A 19,206-nucleotide genomic window follows, 5' to 3' on the forward strand; every position below is an offset into this window, starting at 1 on the left:
GAACCGGTACACAACGAACCGATACACCACGAACCGGTACACAGCAGGTCATTAGGACCTTACAGCGAACCGGTACACAACGAACCGATACACCACGAACCGGTACACAGCAGGTCATGAGGACTTTACAACGAACCGGTACACAACGAACCGGTACACAGCAGGTCATGAGGACTTTACAACGAACCGGTACACAACGAACCGGTACACATCAGGTCATGCGCACATTACAGCTCCAAGCTTCCAGGCTTCCCAGTAAATCTGTGACTTTAACTACGGCATAATTCAGTTAAATGATTTTTTACAGCAGTCCCTTTTTTGACGTTTATGCGTAGTAAAGTGTCTGTAATGCCCCCACAGTGAGCCTCGAGTCCTGCCTGTGCTCCTCCAGAGCAGGACGGGAACGCGCGTGGAGACACAACCGGACACTAACGGCGTACTTGTTATGGAGCTTGAACCGAACACTGGCTTTGAACATTTGACAAAGTTTAAACTGCATCTCCACCCCCTCCCATTCCTTCTCCTCTCCTCTCCTCTCCTCTCCTCTCTTCTCCTCTCCTCTCTTCTCTTCTCACTGCTTCCTCTCCTCAACGTCTCGGTTTAAAAATGACCGTGTCACTCACACCCCAAAAACAAACAACAAAAACAACAAAAACAACATCGATGATAAACACAATAACCATCATAACTTACCCGAAGACAAAATGTGAAGAAACATTCTCGGTATAAACAGCAGCTGAGGTGACTTGTGTAATCACCAACGGTCGTCCGTGTACGTTCTGTAACCGACATTTAACTTTAAACTTAATCCGTTAAACGTATCTTCCTCCACACAGGAACTCAGAGGCACTGGGAAAAAAAAACTCTTCGCATCGCTTTTCCACTACAGTCACAAAATGGTGAATGAACCACTAACAGCTGGGCCGCTTGACCAATCAGAGTGCGCCGACGGATACAGTAACCAATAAGCACGCGAGTAAAAACTACGGGGCGTTGCAAGTTGTCAAAGTGACCGTGATCGACGTACAACGATGGCCAATAGAAAACCTTGCCGGCAGCTTGTCAGAAGTGTACAGTATCCAATAAGAGCGCTGGGAACCATAGGAACAGAAAGTAGGCGGGCGTAAGGGAGGTGTTGAGGGCGCGTTAGCCAATGACACGCTGCGTGAGATTTTCGTCGCTTTTCCATAGCAGGGCAATGTTTACAGCGCAATGTGTGTGTGTGTGTGTGTGTGTGTGTGTGTGTGTGTGTGTGTGTGTGTGTGTGTGTGTGTGTGTGTGTGTTATTTTGGATTCCCTGCACTTAAATGTGCAGCCCTTCAACCTGAGTGATCTATATCATTTTAACAATCATTAAGTAGTCAGATGACTATGTGGTAAAAACAGAACAAAACTGTATTTTATTATATAAAAAATAATTAAAGACTGTTTATGAAGCACTAAAGCGATCGACATCACTTTGACTTTCTCCTCGCTCTCGATTTTTTCCCCCTCAAGTCTTGCTCTCTTTTTCTCTCAGCAACAGACCCTCGCCTTCGTATCCGCCAGCCAATCACAGTGCTGGGTTGCGCTGGCGCTGACGTCGTCGACGCTTTGCTCCGCCTCCTCTAATACAATCGCTGCTGGAGTTTTTGTTGACGTCACTTTGCCGAACTACTATTGGTGAGATGACCGAACCCTCCAGCCAATTAGCGAACGGAGTGGTGAAGTCATCACGCATGTTGCCACCAGCTGGTCGGTGTGGGCGTGGCCTGGCGTACTCGCTTAACCCCACTGCCTAACTAATAGTAGAAGACGGAGCTAGTGAACGATGAAAACCCCTCATTTAAAGCAAAGAGCACAAACTTTCTGACAAAGTGATCTTTTTCATTCTACCTGTTGGATATGTACCTGTTGGATATGGTCTTCACACACACACACACACACACACACACACACACATATATATATATGTATATATATATGAATATACTATAAAATGCATGCTAATTCATGTCAGACATCAGATTTAAAGTGTATGTGCACAAACCATATAAAAGATAAGACGTGAAAGGTTTACAAGTGATATAGCGCCAGTTACATAATGTCATTTTGTACATCTTGACCTGAAGCGCCACCTGCCGTTTGTACGTTACTCAGGACTCTTGTCATTTGGTCAACTGTGGTCTTAGTTTACTTAGTTAAACCTAACACAGGAAAATAGGGGTCCAAACACACACACACATACACACACTCACGGACACACACACTAACACACACTCACAAACACAAACACACACAAACACACACAAACACACATACGAACACACACATACATGAACACACAACACACACACAAATACACACATGACCACGAACACACACACGAACACAAACATACACACGAACACACACACACACACACACACACACACACACACACACACACACAGAGCTGGAGGATAAACCTCAATTTTTTTTTTAAAGATAGATTCAAAAAACTATCTATGTAAACAATGCACACTTGTATTCTAGTATCAAAAACAGGCATTTTCTCTCACATTTGATTAGTTATATAAAGATTCCCCTATTCACCTGAGCTCTCTTTAATTTTAGAGTGCTAAAGACCAACCCAGTTAGCAGACAGAGGAATTTCAGACCTTATATGGTTAAGGTTGAACATATTAGTGACATGGATAGTGTAATCTGAGCCAAAGGTGGCCCAGCTGTTTTCAGCTACACTATAGGGCTAGCTGTTTGTGGACACTTAACCACTACACAAATATGTGCCTTTCTGAACACGTCATTCCAGATTAAGTCCCTCTTTTCTTGTTATAACATTCTCCACTTCCCTGAGAAGTCTTTCCATTAGATTTTGGAGTATTTGCTCATTCAGCTACAAGAGCATTAGTGAGGTCAGGCCCTGATGATGAGGGAGGAGGCCTAGTGCGCAGTTGACATTCCAGTTCACTCCAAAAGTGTTCAGTGGGGTTGAGGTCAGGGCTTTGTGCAGGCTACATGGGTTCTTCCACTCAATACTTAGAAACAATATCATAATTATACAGGAACGGGTATGTGAAGGAAAAGGAAATTGTAATTCTACAGCGTACATAAGTGTTTGATGGTCAGGTATTTACAAACATTTGCCCATATAGTTGTCAGTAGAGCTTATATATTCTTTATGAAACCTGGTCAAAAAGGCCCAACATGCAACTAAAGTTTTTTTTAAAAAAGTGACCAAGCTGTAGACTCCTCAGTGGCGCCTTCTCTCCATAACAGTCCAGAGACACGGGATGCTTCTCATTTCTATAACGGCGCCTAATCTATCATTCTCAGACTCAGACTGGCTAATCCAGCAGTCTTCTAAATGAGATGTTCTTGCTCATTGCATTGATGCATCACGTAAGTAAATTCATGACTTGTTGCCTAGCCATTTCAACTGTATACCAGTGCTTACACATTGTATTATTCATTCATTCATTCATTCATTCATTTTCTACCACTTATCCGAACTATCTCCGGTCACGGGGAGCCTGTGCCTATCTCAGGCGTCATTGGGCATCAAGGCAGGATACACCCTGGACGGAGTGCCAACCCATCGCAGGGCACACACACACACACACACACACACACACACACACACACACACTCATTCACTCACGCAATCACACACTAGGGACAATTTTCGAGAGATCCCAATCAACCTACGATGCATGTCTTTGGACCGGGGGAGGAAACTGGAGTACCCGGAGGAAACCCCCGAGGCACGGGGAGAACATGCAAACTCCACACACACAAGGTGGAGGCGGGAATCGAACCCCGACCCTGGAGGTGTGAGGTTAACCACTAAGCCACCGTGCTCCCTACTGTACATTGTATTAATCATAATTAAATCATTATAGAATGTACAACCTATATCACAGGCTTAAATATTGACATTTTAGCCCAGATTTAACAGTTTTTCATAAGGACTGTCTGTCACTACAGTTTTTTATTATTTTGATTACATACATATTTACTACCCCCAACCCTGGAGGTGTGAGGCGAACGTGCTAACCACTAAGCCACCGTGCCCCCCGTTCCCGCCTCTGCCTTGTGTGTGTGGAGTTTGCATGTTCTCCCCGTGCCTCGGGGGTTTCCTCCGGGTACTCCGGTTTCCTCCCCCGGTCCAAAGACATGCATGGTAGGTTGATTGACATCTCTGGAAAATTGTCCGTAGTGTGTGATTGTGTGAGTGAATGAGTGTGTGTGTGCCCCGCGATGGGTTGGCACTCCGTGCAGGGTGTAGCTTGCCTTGATGCCCGATGACGCCTGAGATAGGCACAGGCTCCCCGTGACCCGAGGTAGTTCGGATAAGCGGTAGAAAATGAATGAATGAATGAATGAATGAACATATTTACTATTTATATACAAATAAATGTACTTTCCCTTGTTGCTGGGGTGTGAGTCTCAAAAGCTGGTGGTGGTGGAGGGGAGTGATCTCTTTTTTTAAGTCTAGCAAGGTATATAGAGTGTACCTGTATATAGAGTGTACTTGTATATAGTATACCTGTATATAGTGTACCTGTATATAGAGTGTACCTGTATATAGCGTACCTGTACAGTATATAGCGTACCTGTATATAGAGTGTACCTGTATATAGCGTACCTGTACAGTATATAGCGTACCTGTATATAGAGTGTACCTGTATATAGAGTGTACCTGTATATAGTATACCTGTATATAGAGTGTACCTGTATATAGCGTACCTGTACAGTATATAGCGTACCTGTATATAGAGTGTACCTGTATATAGAGTGTACCTGTATATAGTATACCTGTATATAGAGTGTACCTGTATATAGCGTACCTGTACAGTATATAGCGTACCTGTATATAGAGTGTACCTGTATATAGCGTACCTGTACAGTATATAGCGTACCTGTATATAGAGTGTACCTGTATATAGCGTACCTGTACAGTATATAGCGTACCTGTATATAGAGTGTACCTGTATATAGCGTACCTGTACAGTATATAGCGTACCTGTATATAGAGTGTACCTGTATATAGTGTACCTGTATGTAGTGTACCTCAATTACTCTGAAAGATAATCTTGGTCCAATCATGAACCTTAAAGCTTTTTTAAATGTACACTATTTTACATTTGTACAAACAATAAGTTGCTAACCCAGCAAAAAGGTATTTTTTTCTAAGATTGTAGCGACAGAAGAGACAAGAATGTTTCATTCCATTCTGCTCCGTTAATTTTATTTTTCTGTGTAAAGAAAAACATACAAAAACACAAACACACAGTTTTGGAATGAGTTAGCTTGTGATTGTGTGGGGTTTGGATGAAGCAAAATAGACATTTCTTCTTTAACTTGAGTAACAGTGGCCCAGTGTGAACAGTTTTAAATGTCAATATCATTTGGTCTATGGCAAGCACTCACATTTTTTAGGCTTTTATATATTACTTTTAAGGCACTGAATTGTTTTAGTAACAAGACCCCAAAAAAAAACCCCAACTGCTTCTGTTTTAGCATGAAAGATGCTAACAGCCAAGAAGATGCTATTGTAGGCTACACAATAAACAGTAGACTGTGATGCAGAACATGCATACTGAATGACACCACGCTGAAATGCCTCATTAGTACTGCCCCCTCGCTAGGGGCTTGACCTTTGGTCTGACCCTCCCCATAATGACAGCCCCTTTCTTTGAGCAGAGTGATGTCATGTCAGTGAACTGTCACAGATCCAAACCCCCCTCCATGCCATTGGCTTTATTGGCAGACGAGGACTGAACTGAGGAAAGCAAGGAAAGAATAGACATATGACAGCCAGACAGACAGTGAGACGATGACCAGACAATGGAAAGAAGTGGCATTGTTTTTGCACAAGACACCAGACTTACAAGTACTGTATGATCACCAGAATAATAACAGAATATTTAGATTTGGATTCAGTGTGAACAAAGTGTGTTGATCTGGTTCAAAACTGATCAGCTATAAATATCCTCACTCTGAAAGCCTCACTAACACACCTGATTGGCGCTTCATGCACGAGTTGGATAATTAAAGCAGGGGGACAGTGGTTGAAAGTGGCAGTGTGTTTACTGGCTTAACATTACATCTAATGAAAAAAGCCCTTAATGTGAGCCAATACATTAGTGATGGTATGCAAAAGTGCGTTAAAGTACTGAGAATGTGCATAACCTCAAGCTCAAGGTTGTTGTGGATCTTTGGAAAAATTGACACTGGATGAGACACCAGTCCATTGCAGGGCACCATGCATGCACACACCCACACCCACTAGGAGCCAATCTGCCTACCTACATCTTTATGTGAAACGGATAAAATGTAAAACTCCGTGGAGCTTGGAGGCATCAACCCTATTTGACACCCTATTTATTTATTTTACCAATTCCTCTTACACCATATAATGCAAAACTCACAGACGTACTTTGTATGACAATCTGTGCATTATAAAATATTGTTTCGACTGATAAAATGGTGAAAAGAAAGCAGTCAATATCAACATTCAAACACTCTTCACAATACGGAGCTCCATAAAAATAAAATTAATTATTTGTACACCAGTCAGAACCAAGGCGTGAAGGCCCCAGAAAGCATATAGACTACTGTCCTGAATAAACTCCAGAATTACTGGCACCCTTGATAAATATGGTTTGAAAAATGGTTATAAAATGTCTTAATGCCACACTAAAAACATGAGAGAAATATGAAAAAGTGTAGTGATATTATATAAGGAGCAAAAATCAGCAGTTTTGGCACATAATCTGATGTGGTGGTAAATTCATAGCAAAGAAATTATAGAGGGGGGCACGGTGGCTTAGTGGTTAGCACGTTCGCCTCACACCTCCAGGGTTGGGGGTTCGATTCCCGCCTCTGCCTTGTGTGTGTGGAGTTTGCATGTTCTCCCCGTGCCTCGGGGGTTTCCTCCGGGTACTCCGGTTTCCTCCCCCGGTCCAAAGACATGCATGGTAGGTTGATTGGCATCTCTGGAAAATTGTGAGTGAGAAATTATAGATGAATCTGGATAAATATCAGGACTGAAGGAAGAACTTAAAGAAAGGTCAGAAGGTAAAGACTAAGGCTGTGACATTGATAATAAGTGTATTCAGGTTCATGACCCCAAATCTGAAAGAGGAGTTTAAACAGATTCCTGAAATAACAGTGTGTGAACGCTTTAGAAGAGCACAACATCAGGAATGTGGATTGTGACCAAAGAAGCAGCCTCACCCATAGAGGAGGGAAAAAATGTGAAGGTTTTCCTAAATTGTATGGTATGGTATATATCTATATCCCCTTGCAATACTCTTTGCAGTCTTCTGTGCTTTCTGTGCAAGTCCTTGTAAGTACCACACTAAAAAAGTGTAGTTAAGTGTCACTTCAGTTGGTTTTGAAGCATAGGGAAAGTGCAGTGTAGCATTTGAGATTTTTCTTCATGAAATTTGTTAAGATTTGTCAATAAAGTATAAAATAGAAACCTATAAGAAACACATATTAAGAAATGTGTCCTACGTATTACAGTATGGAGATGATTCAAACACTTTGCACGCATGGAGCTAACGATTACAGATTTTATTTCCCAAACAAATACTAGGCACATTATTTAATGGTGTATAATATTTACAGCTATTTACTGGATCCATCAAAAACATTAAATAAAAATAAAATTGGCTAGTCATTCATTCCAGTTTGAATTATTCAGTAGGCATAATAACAATAATAACAGATTGTTGTGGTTTCCTGCACTAACAAAATCAGTGGGGCTTGTTGTGAACATGAATGCATGCAGTAACTCTACCCAGACAGCAGGGGGCGACTCAAAGCCATACATAACAAGCTTAATAACGATTAAACGCCCAGGATTTTAGTTTTATGACCATTTCCTTCTTTTAAATCAGTTTTTGATACTTTCTAGTGTGTTCCAGGCCATATATTCCCTTACTGTGCATTAAGTTTGAAGATGGATTGCACCTGACAGCTGTGTGTGTGTGTGTGTGTGTGTATGTGCATGTGTGTATGTATATGTGTATATGTGTGTGTGTGTGTGTGTGTGTGTGTGTGTATGTATATGTGTATATGTGTGTGTGTGTGCACGCGCGCGCCCATATGTATGCGGATGTGGCGACTCTGAGAAGGAGCTGAGCGCATCAGAGTAAAGACAGATGGCACAGTTCCAAGAAAACTTTGAACACCAGAAAGAGGGGAAGTGGAACTGAAGTCGGTTATCTCCAAACGTGTCTTTCACCGAAGTGCACGCGAAAGTTTGATTCGCTCGCGCTCACTTTTCGTGTGTATTGTGCGCGTGACAAAACGAAATCACTGAAAGTCTCACGACCGGCCGGTGTTTTGACTGAAAAAACACATCCTGCCTTCTCTTCTCGTTACTGCACACCTTTCCTATCAGTTTCACTTTAAAGCAAAACTTCACCCTGATATTGAAATCTCTCCTACGTATTTATGACTTCTGCTAATTTCTCCTGTGAGAACTTAACGCTTGTTTGTCCCTCTGACGTCACAGCTAGCTCATTGCTAGCTCAGTTATCACCTCAATCTTAAGGGATAATGACTGGGTTTTCACTGTTAGTCTCTAAGTACAAAGCAACAACAGCTTCTTTTCTCACTCACAAATTCACGGTCAACGGGTCTTGGTGATTTGTGAAGCAATGGCGTATCAGACCAATATCATCTCCATTTATAATAATACACACACATATACACACACACACACAGCTGTCAGGTGGCGTATCATCTCCATTTATTATAATCCAGTTTCATCGACCTGTTTGGAGAACTGGAGACTATTCATTTGGTGCTGCATGTTTGTTAAGGCTTTTTTCCTGTCCCCACCACATGCTTCCACTCCCTGAACACCCTTACAGTGAAAGCAGAGTCTGGTGACGGGGTCAAGTATTTTCAGCATTCAGTATTTTGCAGCATCTGCTTTCATGGAGTATTTAAACCGCTCCCTTGAGATATACCACAATGCAACAAATGGACTGTTGCAAAAGCAAAGATGAAAACGTAATAACTCGAGACTGTGAGGACACCCGATGAGACTCCTGAATTGCGTTTGGTTGGTTGTAGTTGCACGGTGTCATCGGTTACTGGACTGGACAGCCAGTTCTCATAGTTCTTGTGTTTAAAGCTGGAAAAATAGGTGTGTATGTGTGTGTGTGTGTAATAATCTGAGAAACTTTAACAAAGGCCAAATTGTGATGGCTAAATGACTGGGTCAGAGCTCCAAAACAGCAGGTCTTTTCAGGTGTTCCTGGTATGCAGGGGTTAATATCTATCAAAAATGATCCAAGGAAGGACAACCAGTGAAATGGGACATGAGCTCCCAAAGCTCACAGATGCACATGGGGAGCAAATACAAGTCTGTCTTGTCCTATCCTACAGAAAAGCTACTTTAGCACGAATTGTTAAAAAAGTGAATGTTGGCTACCATAAAAAGGTTTCAGATGTTTTAATGTTATGACTGACTGGCGTACGTGAAAAGGAAGCCAACAAATTCAAGATCCAAACACTCTTTAATATACACAACAAAAAATGTATTATTTGTGCACCAATCAGATCCAATGAATAAAGGCCGTAGAAAGTGTATAGCCCACTGTCCTTAATAGGCTACAGAATTACTTAACAGATTATGAAATGTCTCTGTGGTTAAAAAGCTTAATGGCGCACTGAAAACCTGAGAAAAAAATGACCAGATGTAGTGGTAATATATAAGGAGTAAAACGCAGCAGTAGTGGCAGACAGTCATGATAAGGTGGTAAATTCAACACAAAGGGATCGAAGAAGCTGTAGAAATATCAGGACTGAAAGAACAACTTTGTAAAAAGAAGAAACGTAACAAGGTAAATACGCTTTATAATAAGTGTATAAAAGGGTCACGACCCATGTTCTGAAAGAGGAGCTTAAACAGATTCCTGAAATAACAGTGATGATGATATATAAAGAGAACAACTTCTGGAATGTGGAAGCAGCTGCACCCAGAGGAGAATAAAGGGCCAAACAGGTTTTCTGTGCACAATCATTTTTCTTTCAGTACGCAACGTATGCACAGAGTCTCAGCTCTGTTAGCTATCATACTACAAGATGATGAGCACGATGATGTTGACAGCAGAACCTGTGAGAAACCGGCAGATCTTCATCTGTTCCAGATGAGAGATGCATCGCTCTCTTTAGGTAGAGATACAGCCGGAGCCTGTGTTGCCTTTGATTCTAACTCGTAATTTCTGACCATGGTTAACCATGGCTAGGAACAGGTCTCCTCAGCTCAGAATTCCTACTTAGGGACTCATGATGGTCTTTTTAACCCCAGAGTTCAGCAAGTGATGTTAAATCAACAGCATTGCTCATAACAGCAGTAAACAAAGTAGCTCTAAGTATATTTGTTTAAGATCAAACAATATACAGGCACGTTTTTAATCTCATACTGACTATACAATTCATCGTCTTGAGGCGCAAAACGTGTTGCTCCTCATAGATAGTTGGTTAGCTTGTTGCTAAACCGTCCATGGTTTTACCCACTTTGTAGCCTGAGTTGGAAAAAACTCCCAAGATTGGACCTCCAACTTTTAAATGCTGAACAAATCCAAAAAAAAGTAGGAAGCGGTAGCTCGGTGGGTATGATGTTAGACTACTGATCAGATGTAGAACTAATGTAGGTACAAGTTAAACAAAGTGAAAATAATCAACATAGCAACCAAAGAATTGAAACTAAAAACATCAGTGTAGAATTTCATCAATGTAACCGAAGGTAACCGATAAGTTGCTCAGGGTTGTTTTCTTCTTCATTTACAGGAAATATATAGTACTTATCTAAATAAAGTGCGTTCAGATGAATAGCAAACGAATGTGCTGAGAGTTGGAGGCTTAGATTTACTAATACCGACACAGAAAGAACACAGTTACAACACAGATTCCTCAGGTGGTATTAACCAGTTTAATTAACCCTGATTACATTTAAAAACATCAGAAATCAACAAACGTAAGGAGAATTAAGATGTTACACTTTGTTATTAAAACTCAACCTGTCATTAAAAGCTGTGATACCACAGAAATAAAGAGAGAAGGAAGGTAAAGAGAGAAAAAGAGAGAGAGAGAGAGAGAGAGAGAGAGAGAAGACCATTACACAATAAAGCAATACAGTTTCTTTTCAAATTATGTAATCCCACAAATGAAAAAGAAACACGCAAGATCAACAGAAGAGTAACGTTACAAAATAACAAATTACATAACATGACCAGAGTTAAAAATCATACGTCTCCCCTCTAACGCCATACACTATCATCTGTCTCCATTATAACAGCCTGAAATATAATTACAGCTTTTAGTTATTTTACAACTTTCAAAAGGTTCAACTGTTATATGTATAACACATGGTTGGGTTAACGGCAAGAGATTCTGCTCTCGAGTAGACGAACCCAAACTTATGACTACGTGAGGAAAATAAAAATGTCAATAAAGATAATCATGAACAGCAAATTCGACATAGTATGGGGAAAAAAAAAAAAAAAAAACGAAGTTGAAAGAGAAATGAACCTGTGTAAAAGATGTAGTCTGCGCCATGTCCCTCACACGAAGCAACGTCTTTCTCAGCGCAGACGGTCCAAAGACCTAACAAATCATTCAATAGGTCAGGAAAAGAAGGCGGGGCTCCAGGGCAGGATAACGGCCAAGGGGACAGTTTTAACGGTGAAATAAAGAATAAGGCAACTATCAGTCACGTGAAGAGGATGATGGGGGACATCAGAAGCGTAGCTATCGAACTTGCCAGTTCTGTTGAAAGTTAAATACTGTACAGTCTAAACGACATGCCCAAAGGATCTGTGTGTCTTCCTGATGGCGGGATGCAGACTCCGCCCTCACAGAGTCCTGATTGGCCATCTCACACAGTCTCTTGTCCAGTACTGTGCTCAAGTGTCCTCACAGCTGTGGGCTAACGTTCACAGACCTTCAGGAGGTCCACTATGCTGAACTCTGGACTGATGGTTACCCAGGAGATGTACAGACAAGGCACACACACACACACACACACACGCACGCACACAGAGAACAGAACAGAATGGCGGCACTTGCATCAGGTAAGGTTCAGAGCTCTGCTTCAATAGAATGCTTGGTGTGATTTTGTCTTGCGCTTTTTTTTTTTTTTTTTTTTTTTAAAATCATACACACACATACATGTATAAAAATGACCCCAAATAAAATACCACCCTTAAAATGCCTTTATAGGACATCCAGGCCTTAAAAAAAAAAAAACAAAAAAAAAACCCTCTTTCAAAACCATGGATAATTATATCATTAATGCTATGGTTCCACGGCTGCAGCTTGCAATATACATACAATTACATAACAGCTTTAGATATAAAACAGTATAGTTTGAGCTTTCATGTTTTCATCTTGACGTGTGCTAGAAGGCAGTGTAAAAAAAATTCTGGCCTGTTATGCTGTCAGTTAGTGTGTAGGGAAAAGATGAAGGATGAATCAGGAGCCTCTTACGCTGTGAAGACGCTTAAAACTACACTTCCCACAATTCCCTAGGAGGTTCTGTAGGATTACTTGAGAGGAACTAATTCCCACACAGGTAAAAAATAAAATAAATAAATAAAAAAGCAAACAAACAAAACAACAACAAACAAACAAAAAAAAAATTGCTCACACAGGACACCCTACACTTACACAATGTAAAAGCGAAGCCCTCCGGCCCCTCTTCTGCACCGAATGACATGCTGATCACTCACACAGCGAGCGCTAAAGAACTAAGAACGAGTGACTAGGTTGGACAAGAATGTGTTTAAAAAAAAAATCTCCACCTTCACTTCACTCGGCTATGATCCTGAGGCTTCATTTAGCCAGAACGGAACTGCAAACTTCAGAGCTGTAAAACACGAATCCTTTCATCCACACAGGAAAAGAAAGAATGGAATACAACTGCGTTTTCTGGTCCCAGAATGAGCCAAAAAAAAAAAAAGAAATAAAGCGGGAGAGAGAGAGAGAGAGCTGAGGTGAGCTGGTTTATATAAAGAGAAGAGAGATCCTGAGAACACTCAGAAACATCACACACACACACACACGCGCGCACGCACACACACGCGCACGCACACACACGCGCACGCACACACACGCGCACGCACACACACGCGCACGCACACACACGCGCACGCACACACACGCGCACGCACACACACGCGCACGCACACACACGCGCACGCACACACACGCGCACGCACACACACGCGCACGCACACACACGCGCACTCACGCGCACTCTGAGCTTGCTTTCCCAAAATGGTCACCAAAAAAACCCAGCAAATGTCCACCATTAAAGTTTACAGATGTTCTAACAGGTGTAGAGAACTCTCATATATTACATCACATATCGATATTGAGGAGCTTTAGGGAAATGCAGTCCAGTGTAGGCTTCACACAAGCGACAGGTGGATTTATAAGCTGTGTGTGTGTGTGTGTGTATGTGTGTGAAATAGGGTCCCTGAGCAACTTGGCCAGGCTGGTTATGTGTACAGCACAGCTCACAGAGCATTTACAACAGTGCCTCTCTGAGAATGAGGAGGAGCAGACAAACACTCCACCCAAAGCTAATGATGGCAGATCTGCCTGTGTGTTTATGCTGATCATGCTGATCACTTCAGTCCAAGATTTGTTCTGCCTTTGTTTCTCTTTGCTGTCTGTGGGAGTCGTTTGCAGGCACTTCACTGAATAAAAATAATAATAAAAAATGTCCTCCAGTGCCAATTGTCAAAGTCTCCTGAGGGTCAGTGGTGTGTGTGCGCACGTGTGTTACTTTTTCCCTTATTACCTTCGATTACCTTCAAAAAGTTTCCATTGGTGAGCTCTGAATTGAAAACACACATGTTTGTGAAGTGAAGTAAAGGGAAGTGAAGAGGGGGAGGGGCCACGTTTTTGGGCTGCCGTCATTGAGTGCTGGTGCCTGTGTGCATTCGTCTGTCAGTATCGTGGATCTCTTAAAAAAAAACAAAACAAAAAAAAACAAAACAAAAGAGCCGTGTCCGTCCGCGAGTGCGTGAGCGGCAGCGGTCACAGTTCTGGAGCATCATAGGTATCGATGCTTGTTCTGCAAGCCTGTGTGTAATGTTCAGGACCTCACTTGTATCAGCAGTCTTTGTTTTCCAGAGACAGCTGGGCAGCAGCGCGGTGCAGTTCGGCGCTCAATTTGTGAGGGGCGGAGCTCTCGCTTTCCTCCATCTCGACTCCACTGCCCTCTCCGTTCTTTTTGTCCCCCCGGACTTTTTTATCCTCGGCCTCCTCGGTGTGCTGCTCCTGGTCCCAGCGCCGCTTGAAGCGCAGTTTTAGTGGGATGCACTGAGAGGGAGAGGGCAAAGGGGCGTGGCCATGGCCACTGGGTGTTGTGGGCGTGTCCGGCTCGCTCTTTATCACGGGCATGCCAGCACGAGATGATGATGAGGAAGGTGGACCAAAGAGTGGTGGAGGAGCCGGGGCTTTAAACACATCTTCCTCGGAGTCGTCGTATTGAGGAGGAGCAGAAATGCCGTTCGATTGGTGCCCAAAAATGTGGTGGTGATGATGTTGATGATGATGGTGGTTGCGACGGTGTGCAGAGAAGAACTCTTCATCTCGCTCGTCTCCCTCTTCGTCGCTAATGTCAGTGACTTCAACCTCCTCCTCAGATTCAATGTCAGAGATGGGCTCCACCTGCAGGATCACAACCACAATGATGGACAGACAAAAAGAAAGAGAACAAAAAGAAAGTAGAAGCAAGTGAGGAAAGAGTAGAAAGGATACATCAAACCTGTTCGCTTTGTACAATTATGAAGCGTAATATGTAAGACTATGTTACATTTCTGTATCAAAATGAACAAACACTTTGCATCATATACCCATGAAAATGCATCTCTACATTACAAGCCCCGCCATTTGTATCGAATTCATTGAGCAGTTCATTACAATATGTGGTGCTTCATTATTCCTGTAGTTATCATGGTGACGATAAGCCTGTCAACAGCCATCCTTTACTACCGATGTCATTAAAGTCAGTCAGTATATAAAGAATTAGAGGAAGAAAAAAAAAATGGTGCACTGTTCAAAAACAACGTTGCGCTCGACATGCAAATCGGAATAACGTAGCATGTTCTGGTTTAGAATTAGCTTTATGTATTAAAACACACACACACACCTTGATCTTAGGTAGGCCTGTGCTGTTGAGCGAGCCGCTTGACGAAGAGTTGGAGACGATGCCCGAGCTCAGGTCGCTGCCGAAAGAGAGGGAAGAGCCGAGGGCGGACGATGAAGAAGAGCCGAGGGAGCCCTGGTGTCCCTGTGCCTCACGCTGCTGCTTTCTGCCTGGTGGTGGAGGCTGCAGCTTAAACTTAAAGGGGGTGTGATGGGTGTCGTCAGCAGGGGCCAGCGGGTACGAGTGGGCGAGTACGGATGGACGCTCGGTGGTAGTAGGCAGAGGCTTGTCAGGTCGCTGCGGCTGGGGCACAACCACGTTAGGGTAGTGGAAGAGGGCACGCGGGCTCAGGTGGTAGTTATAGACGCTCTGCGTGTGTGCCTGCAGGTAGCGCTGCATATCCTCAGCGCTGAATGAGAATATAGAGCCGGGCATTGGTGACAGCGTGGGTGAGGGTGTGTAGGGAAGGTGCGTGCCCGCTGTCACAGGCAGGGCAGGAGAGAGCGGTGGTGGAGCCAACAGACCCGAGCCTGCAGGACCGAAGGGTGAGAGGGGCTCTGGGTGAGCACGATGACCCCTGTGACCCCCGTGGTTTCCGTACATCCGGTACAGAGCATCGTGGGTCAGGCGAGGCGGCACGGCGCTCCTGAAGCCTCTTTCTGGCACCCGCTCTTCAGCCGTTCCAACACCGAGGCTGCCCTCGTCAATCTCCGAGTTGGCTGAGGTGCCATCGCTGCAGTCAGACACGGAGCCTCGAGCCAGGCGCCGTGCCATGCTGCTGAAAGAACCCGGGCTTCTTAACTCCTCGCTGCTGGGGGAGAGAACCTCTGATGGGGTGGATGGGGGGAAGCGGAAATGAGACACTCCGCCTGTAGGCACGGGAGGAGCGCTCTGAGGAACGCCGACACCTACACACAGCGAGACAGAGTGTGAACAAACAAAGAGAGAGTTAAAAAATAAAAAAAATATATATATATATGTATATATATATATATATATATATATATATATATATATATATATATATATATATATATATATATATATATATATATATATACATATATACATATATATATATATATATGTATATATATATATATATATATATATATACACGTGTGTGTATGTGTGTGTATGTGTGTGTATGTGTGTGTATGTGTGTGTATATATATATATATATATATATATATATATATATATATATATATATATATAAATATATAAAAAACAAAACAAGAAAGGGACAAAAGATGGCAAGAGATGGAAAAACATTAGGTTCTGTGTGAGTTATGTAGAGAGTACAGTGAGTGGGCAGTTTGTCTGCATGCGTGTTTGCACGTGTGTGTCATTTTGTTTGTGTAGGAGTTTAAAAGACAGCATGTAGGCAGTGTGTGTGTGTGTGTGTGTGTGTGTGTGTGTGTGTGTGTGTGTGTGTGTGTGTGTGTCCAGGCATGGTGTATCTGCTTGCATGAGTGTGCGTGTGCGCTTGTACCTGTAGACCCCATGTCTATGAAGGGGTAGTTGACGAGGACCAGCTTGTTGAAGTTGAACTTGTAGGTAAAGCGCTTGCCTTTAGTTTTGTGCAAGATCCGTTTGTTGTAATAATACCTGCAGGCCAACACAAACACATTCCTTTAGTGTAAAACAACCAGAGGAACACGTACAGGTTGTCCATTTAAGGACAGCTGTGGTCATATTTAGTTTGAGTTTATATAACCTGCTGTTAAAATTCTACTTTCTGAATGCTTTTATATAATTTGCTTCTCTTTCCTTCTGCCTGTATATGAACTTTTTCCCTCCTCCGGCTCTTTAAATAACCTCTAGTGTTTCTTGTTGCTCCATCTATTTATATAAACTTAAATATGTCCCAAATGTGATCAGCCTCTCCACGCAGTGTGAGCGTGTGTGTGTGCATGGTTGTGTGTGTGTGTGTGTGTGTGTGATCTATCTTTTGATCTTACACGTTACAACTTGTAAGCCACTCATTTGTGTGAATGACAGGTTTAAGGGAAGATGCTGACACTGACAATTTTTCTAAATGTTTATAGTGCGCAGCTTTGCTGCATGTTCAGCTCCGTGTTGCACCTTTCCAGGGACAGACTGTCCATACAATGAAATCGAGAATTTTTAAACCGTTGGCTCAAATAGCTGGTATTTGACAAAAAGACTAAAGGCCTGTGCATTAAAGGTAGAGTTATAGGGGTGTACATCATTATTTATCACTAATATAGGAATAAAAGGAAAGAGAGCGTGTGTGTTTGTGTGTGTGTGTATGGAGGATACACACCAGTGTGTGGTACGTTCTGGCGAGACAGACAGATTCAGACTTGAGGTTTGCGAGTGTGTGTGTGAGAGAGAGGCGAGAGGGAGAATTATGGTTATTAAGAGAAGTTGTGAATGTTCAGACAGGCTCTTTCGAGGTTCAGACAAAAACAGATCGGTGGGCCAGAAGATGGAGGGAGAGTGTGAGAGCGAGTGTTAGACCCACACAGTGTGGGTGTTAACACATGTCCATATGTACCTGTTTTTCTTACAAACACAATTAACGAGACTGTTTTAAGAAAGAATGAAGAAAGAAAAAAAAAAAAAAGGAAAAAACAAATAAACAAAAGGACATGATCATTCTCATTATTATCTTCTGACAATCCACCCTTCTGTTTGGTGAATTCTGTACGTCGCTCCGTGCCTCATCTCTACACCTCGGAGAACTCGTCAGTCAACAATACAACATCGCATAGATTGTATACCTTCTACTTTTACTCAGCCGGATTTGTATATTTTTTGTCAATCTTCCACACAACCTACACCAGAGAGCAGAACACACATGAAGGATGCAGGAGAATCAGAACAGGACAGATGGCCAAAGCGACTGGGTGCGATGATATCCCTATTAAAGGATCATTGCAGTTGGATTGCTAGCGATTTGAACTGATCCAGTCAACTGTCACAATCCTAATAAACAAACAAGCAAAGGAATAAGCCAACAATCCTGAGGTTTATGAAGGTAGAACACTCCTAGAACACGGCATACACACACACAAAGACACACAAGCACACAAAGACACACAAGCACACACATGCAAGCACGCAGACATATGAGAGTGCGCACACACACACACACACACACACACAGACACACACACACAGTTTCGCCTGACTTCAAAAGAGAAGGATTCTCTGTGTGTCTGTCTTTGGGTGTAATTACCCTCATGCAGCACTCTGCTCTACCTCTTACACTCTGGGCATGAAGGTTGGACTGGGCCACCTAATGAAAGCATGATTTTTTGGAATGACGCAGGTTTCCTCAATCATATTTGAGACATTGGTTTTAAAATGACACTGACAGAACTGACACATACAGGAGCCAAGCCCTCACCAAATGTATACCCGTGTCAGGAAACAGACTGTTCATTTAATTCTATTACACCACATCACTGCTCGAATCAGAAGGTGGGGTTTAAGAGACACACTAACGTAAATCAGTACAATAAATAACTTGCTTCTTAGATGCTTCACAACATTACAGAGTAGCAGCAAATGGTTAAAAAAATCTGCGATGTTCAGAACCCGATTGTTTTGGGTGGGAGGGACGAAAAACTCTGACCGTTCCTAGTTGGTAGCGGTCATGTGATAATAGAGAGCTGACTGGTGAATGGGAATCGGCACGTGATGAAATTGGGGGAATAGAGGTTACAAAAAAATGCAATCGCTGACAAATTTTCCGTGGGCAACATTTTGGGCCTTAGTTTTATTGAAACTATTCCAGTTTGGGATGGAAAGAGGAAATCTGCTCTATGTTGGATTATACCACCAGGTCAGGGATTATTTCCCATGGTTCAGTATGTGACCTTTTGACATTTCTACACGACTGATCTTTCTGAGCTTTAAAAATGATATGACCCTCAAAATACTTTTTATACTTTCATTATGATCTCGAGTGAGTTTTTGCTTCTTTCGTACCATTATATTACTCAGACATGTGTACATTATTTATGGAGTATATTTTAAGCAATGTGTGTAAGAACGACCATACAAGA

The 19,206-nt window shown here is 42.5% G+C and overlaps 2 protein-coding genes across 3 annotated transcripts in view; both read right to left on the reverse strand.

Moving 5' to 3' along the window:
* The window catches only part of cicb (capicua transcriptional repressor b), a 43,679-nt gene extending 42,798 nt beyond the window's left edge, over window positions 1–881 (reverse strand). Inside the window, exon 1 of one of the 2 annotated variants that reach the window (XM_060870677.1) lies at window positions 694–881. The gene's annotated coding sequence lies outside the window, so the exon portion shown is untranslated. The remainder of the gene's footprint in view (window positions 1–693) is intronic. The other variant, XM_060870675.1, reaches the window with a different exon arrangement.
* A 10,035-nt stretch (window positions 882–10,916) lies between these two features.
* erfl3 (Ets2 repressor factor like 3) overlaps window positions 10,917–19,206 on the reverse strand; it is a 41,655-nt gene continuing 33,365 nt past the window's right edge. The window contains exons 3-5 of the mRNA XM_060870679.1: window positions 16,662–16,777; window positions 15,170–16,074; window positions 10,917–14,688 (exon numbers count right to left, since the gene is read on the reverse strand). Coding sequence (XP_060726662.1) covers window positions 14,128–14,688; window positions 15,170–16,074; window positions 16,662–16,777 — 1,582 coding nt within the window. The 3' untranslated portion in view covers window positions 10,917–14,127. The remainder of the gene's footprint in view (window positions 14,689–15,169; window positions 16,075–16,661; window positions 16,778–19,206) is intronic.

This window comes from Tachysurus vachellii, chromosome 5 (assembly GCF_030014155.1).
Source record: "Tachysurus vachellii isolate PV-2020 chromosome 5, HZAU_Pvac_v1, whole genome shotgun sequence".
Lineage (NCBI taxonomy): Eukaryota > Metazoa > Chordata > Actinopteri > Siluriformes > Bagridae > Tachysurus > Tachysurus vachellii.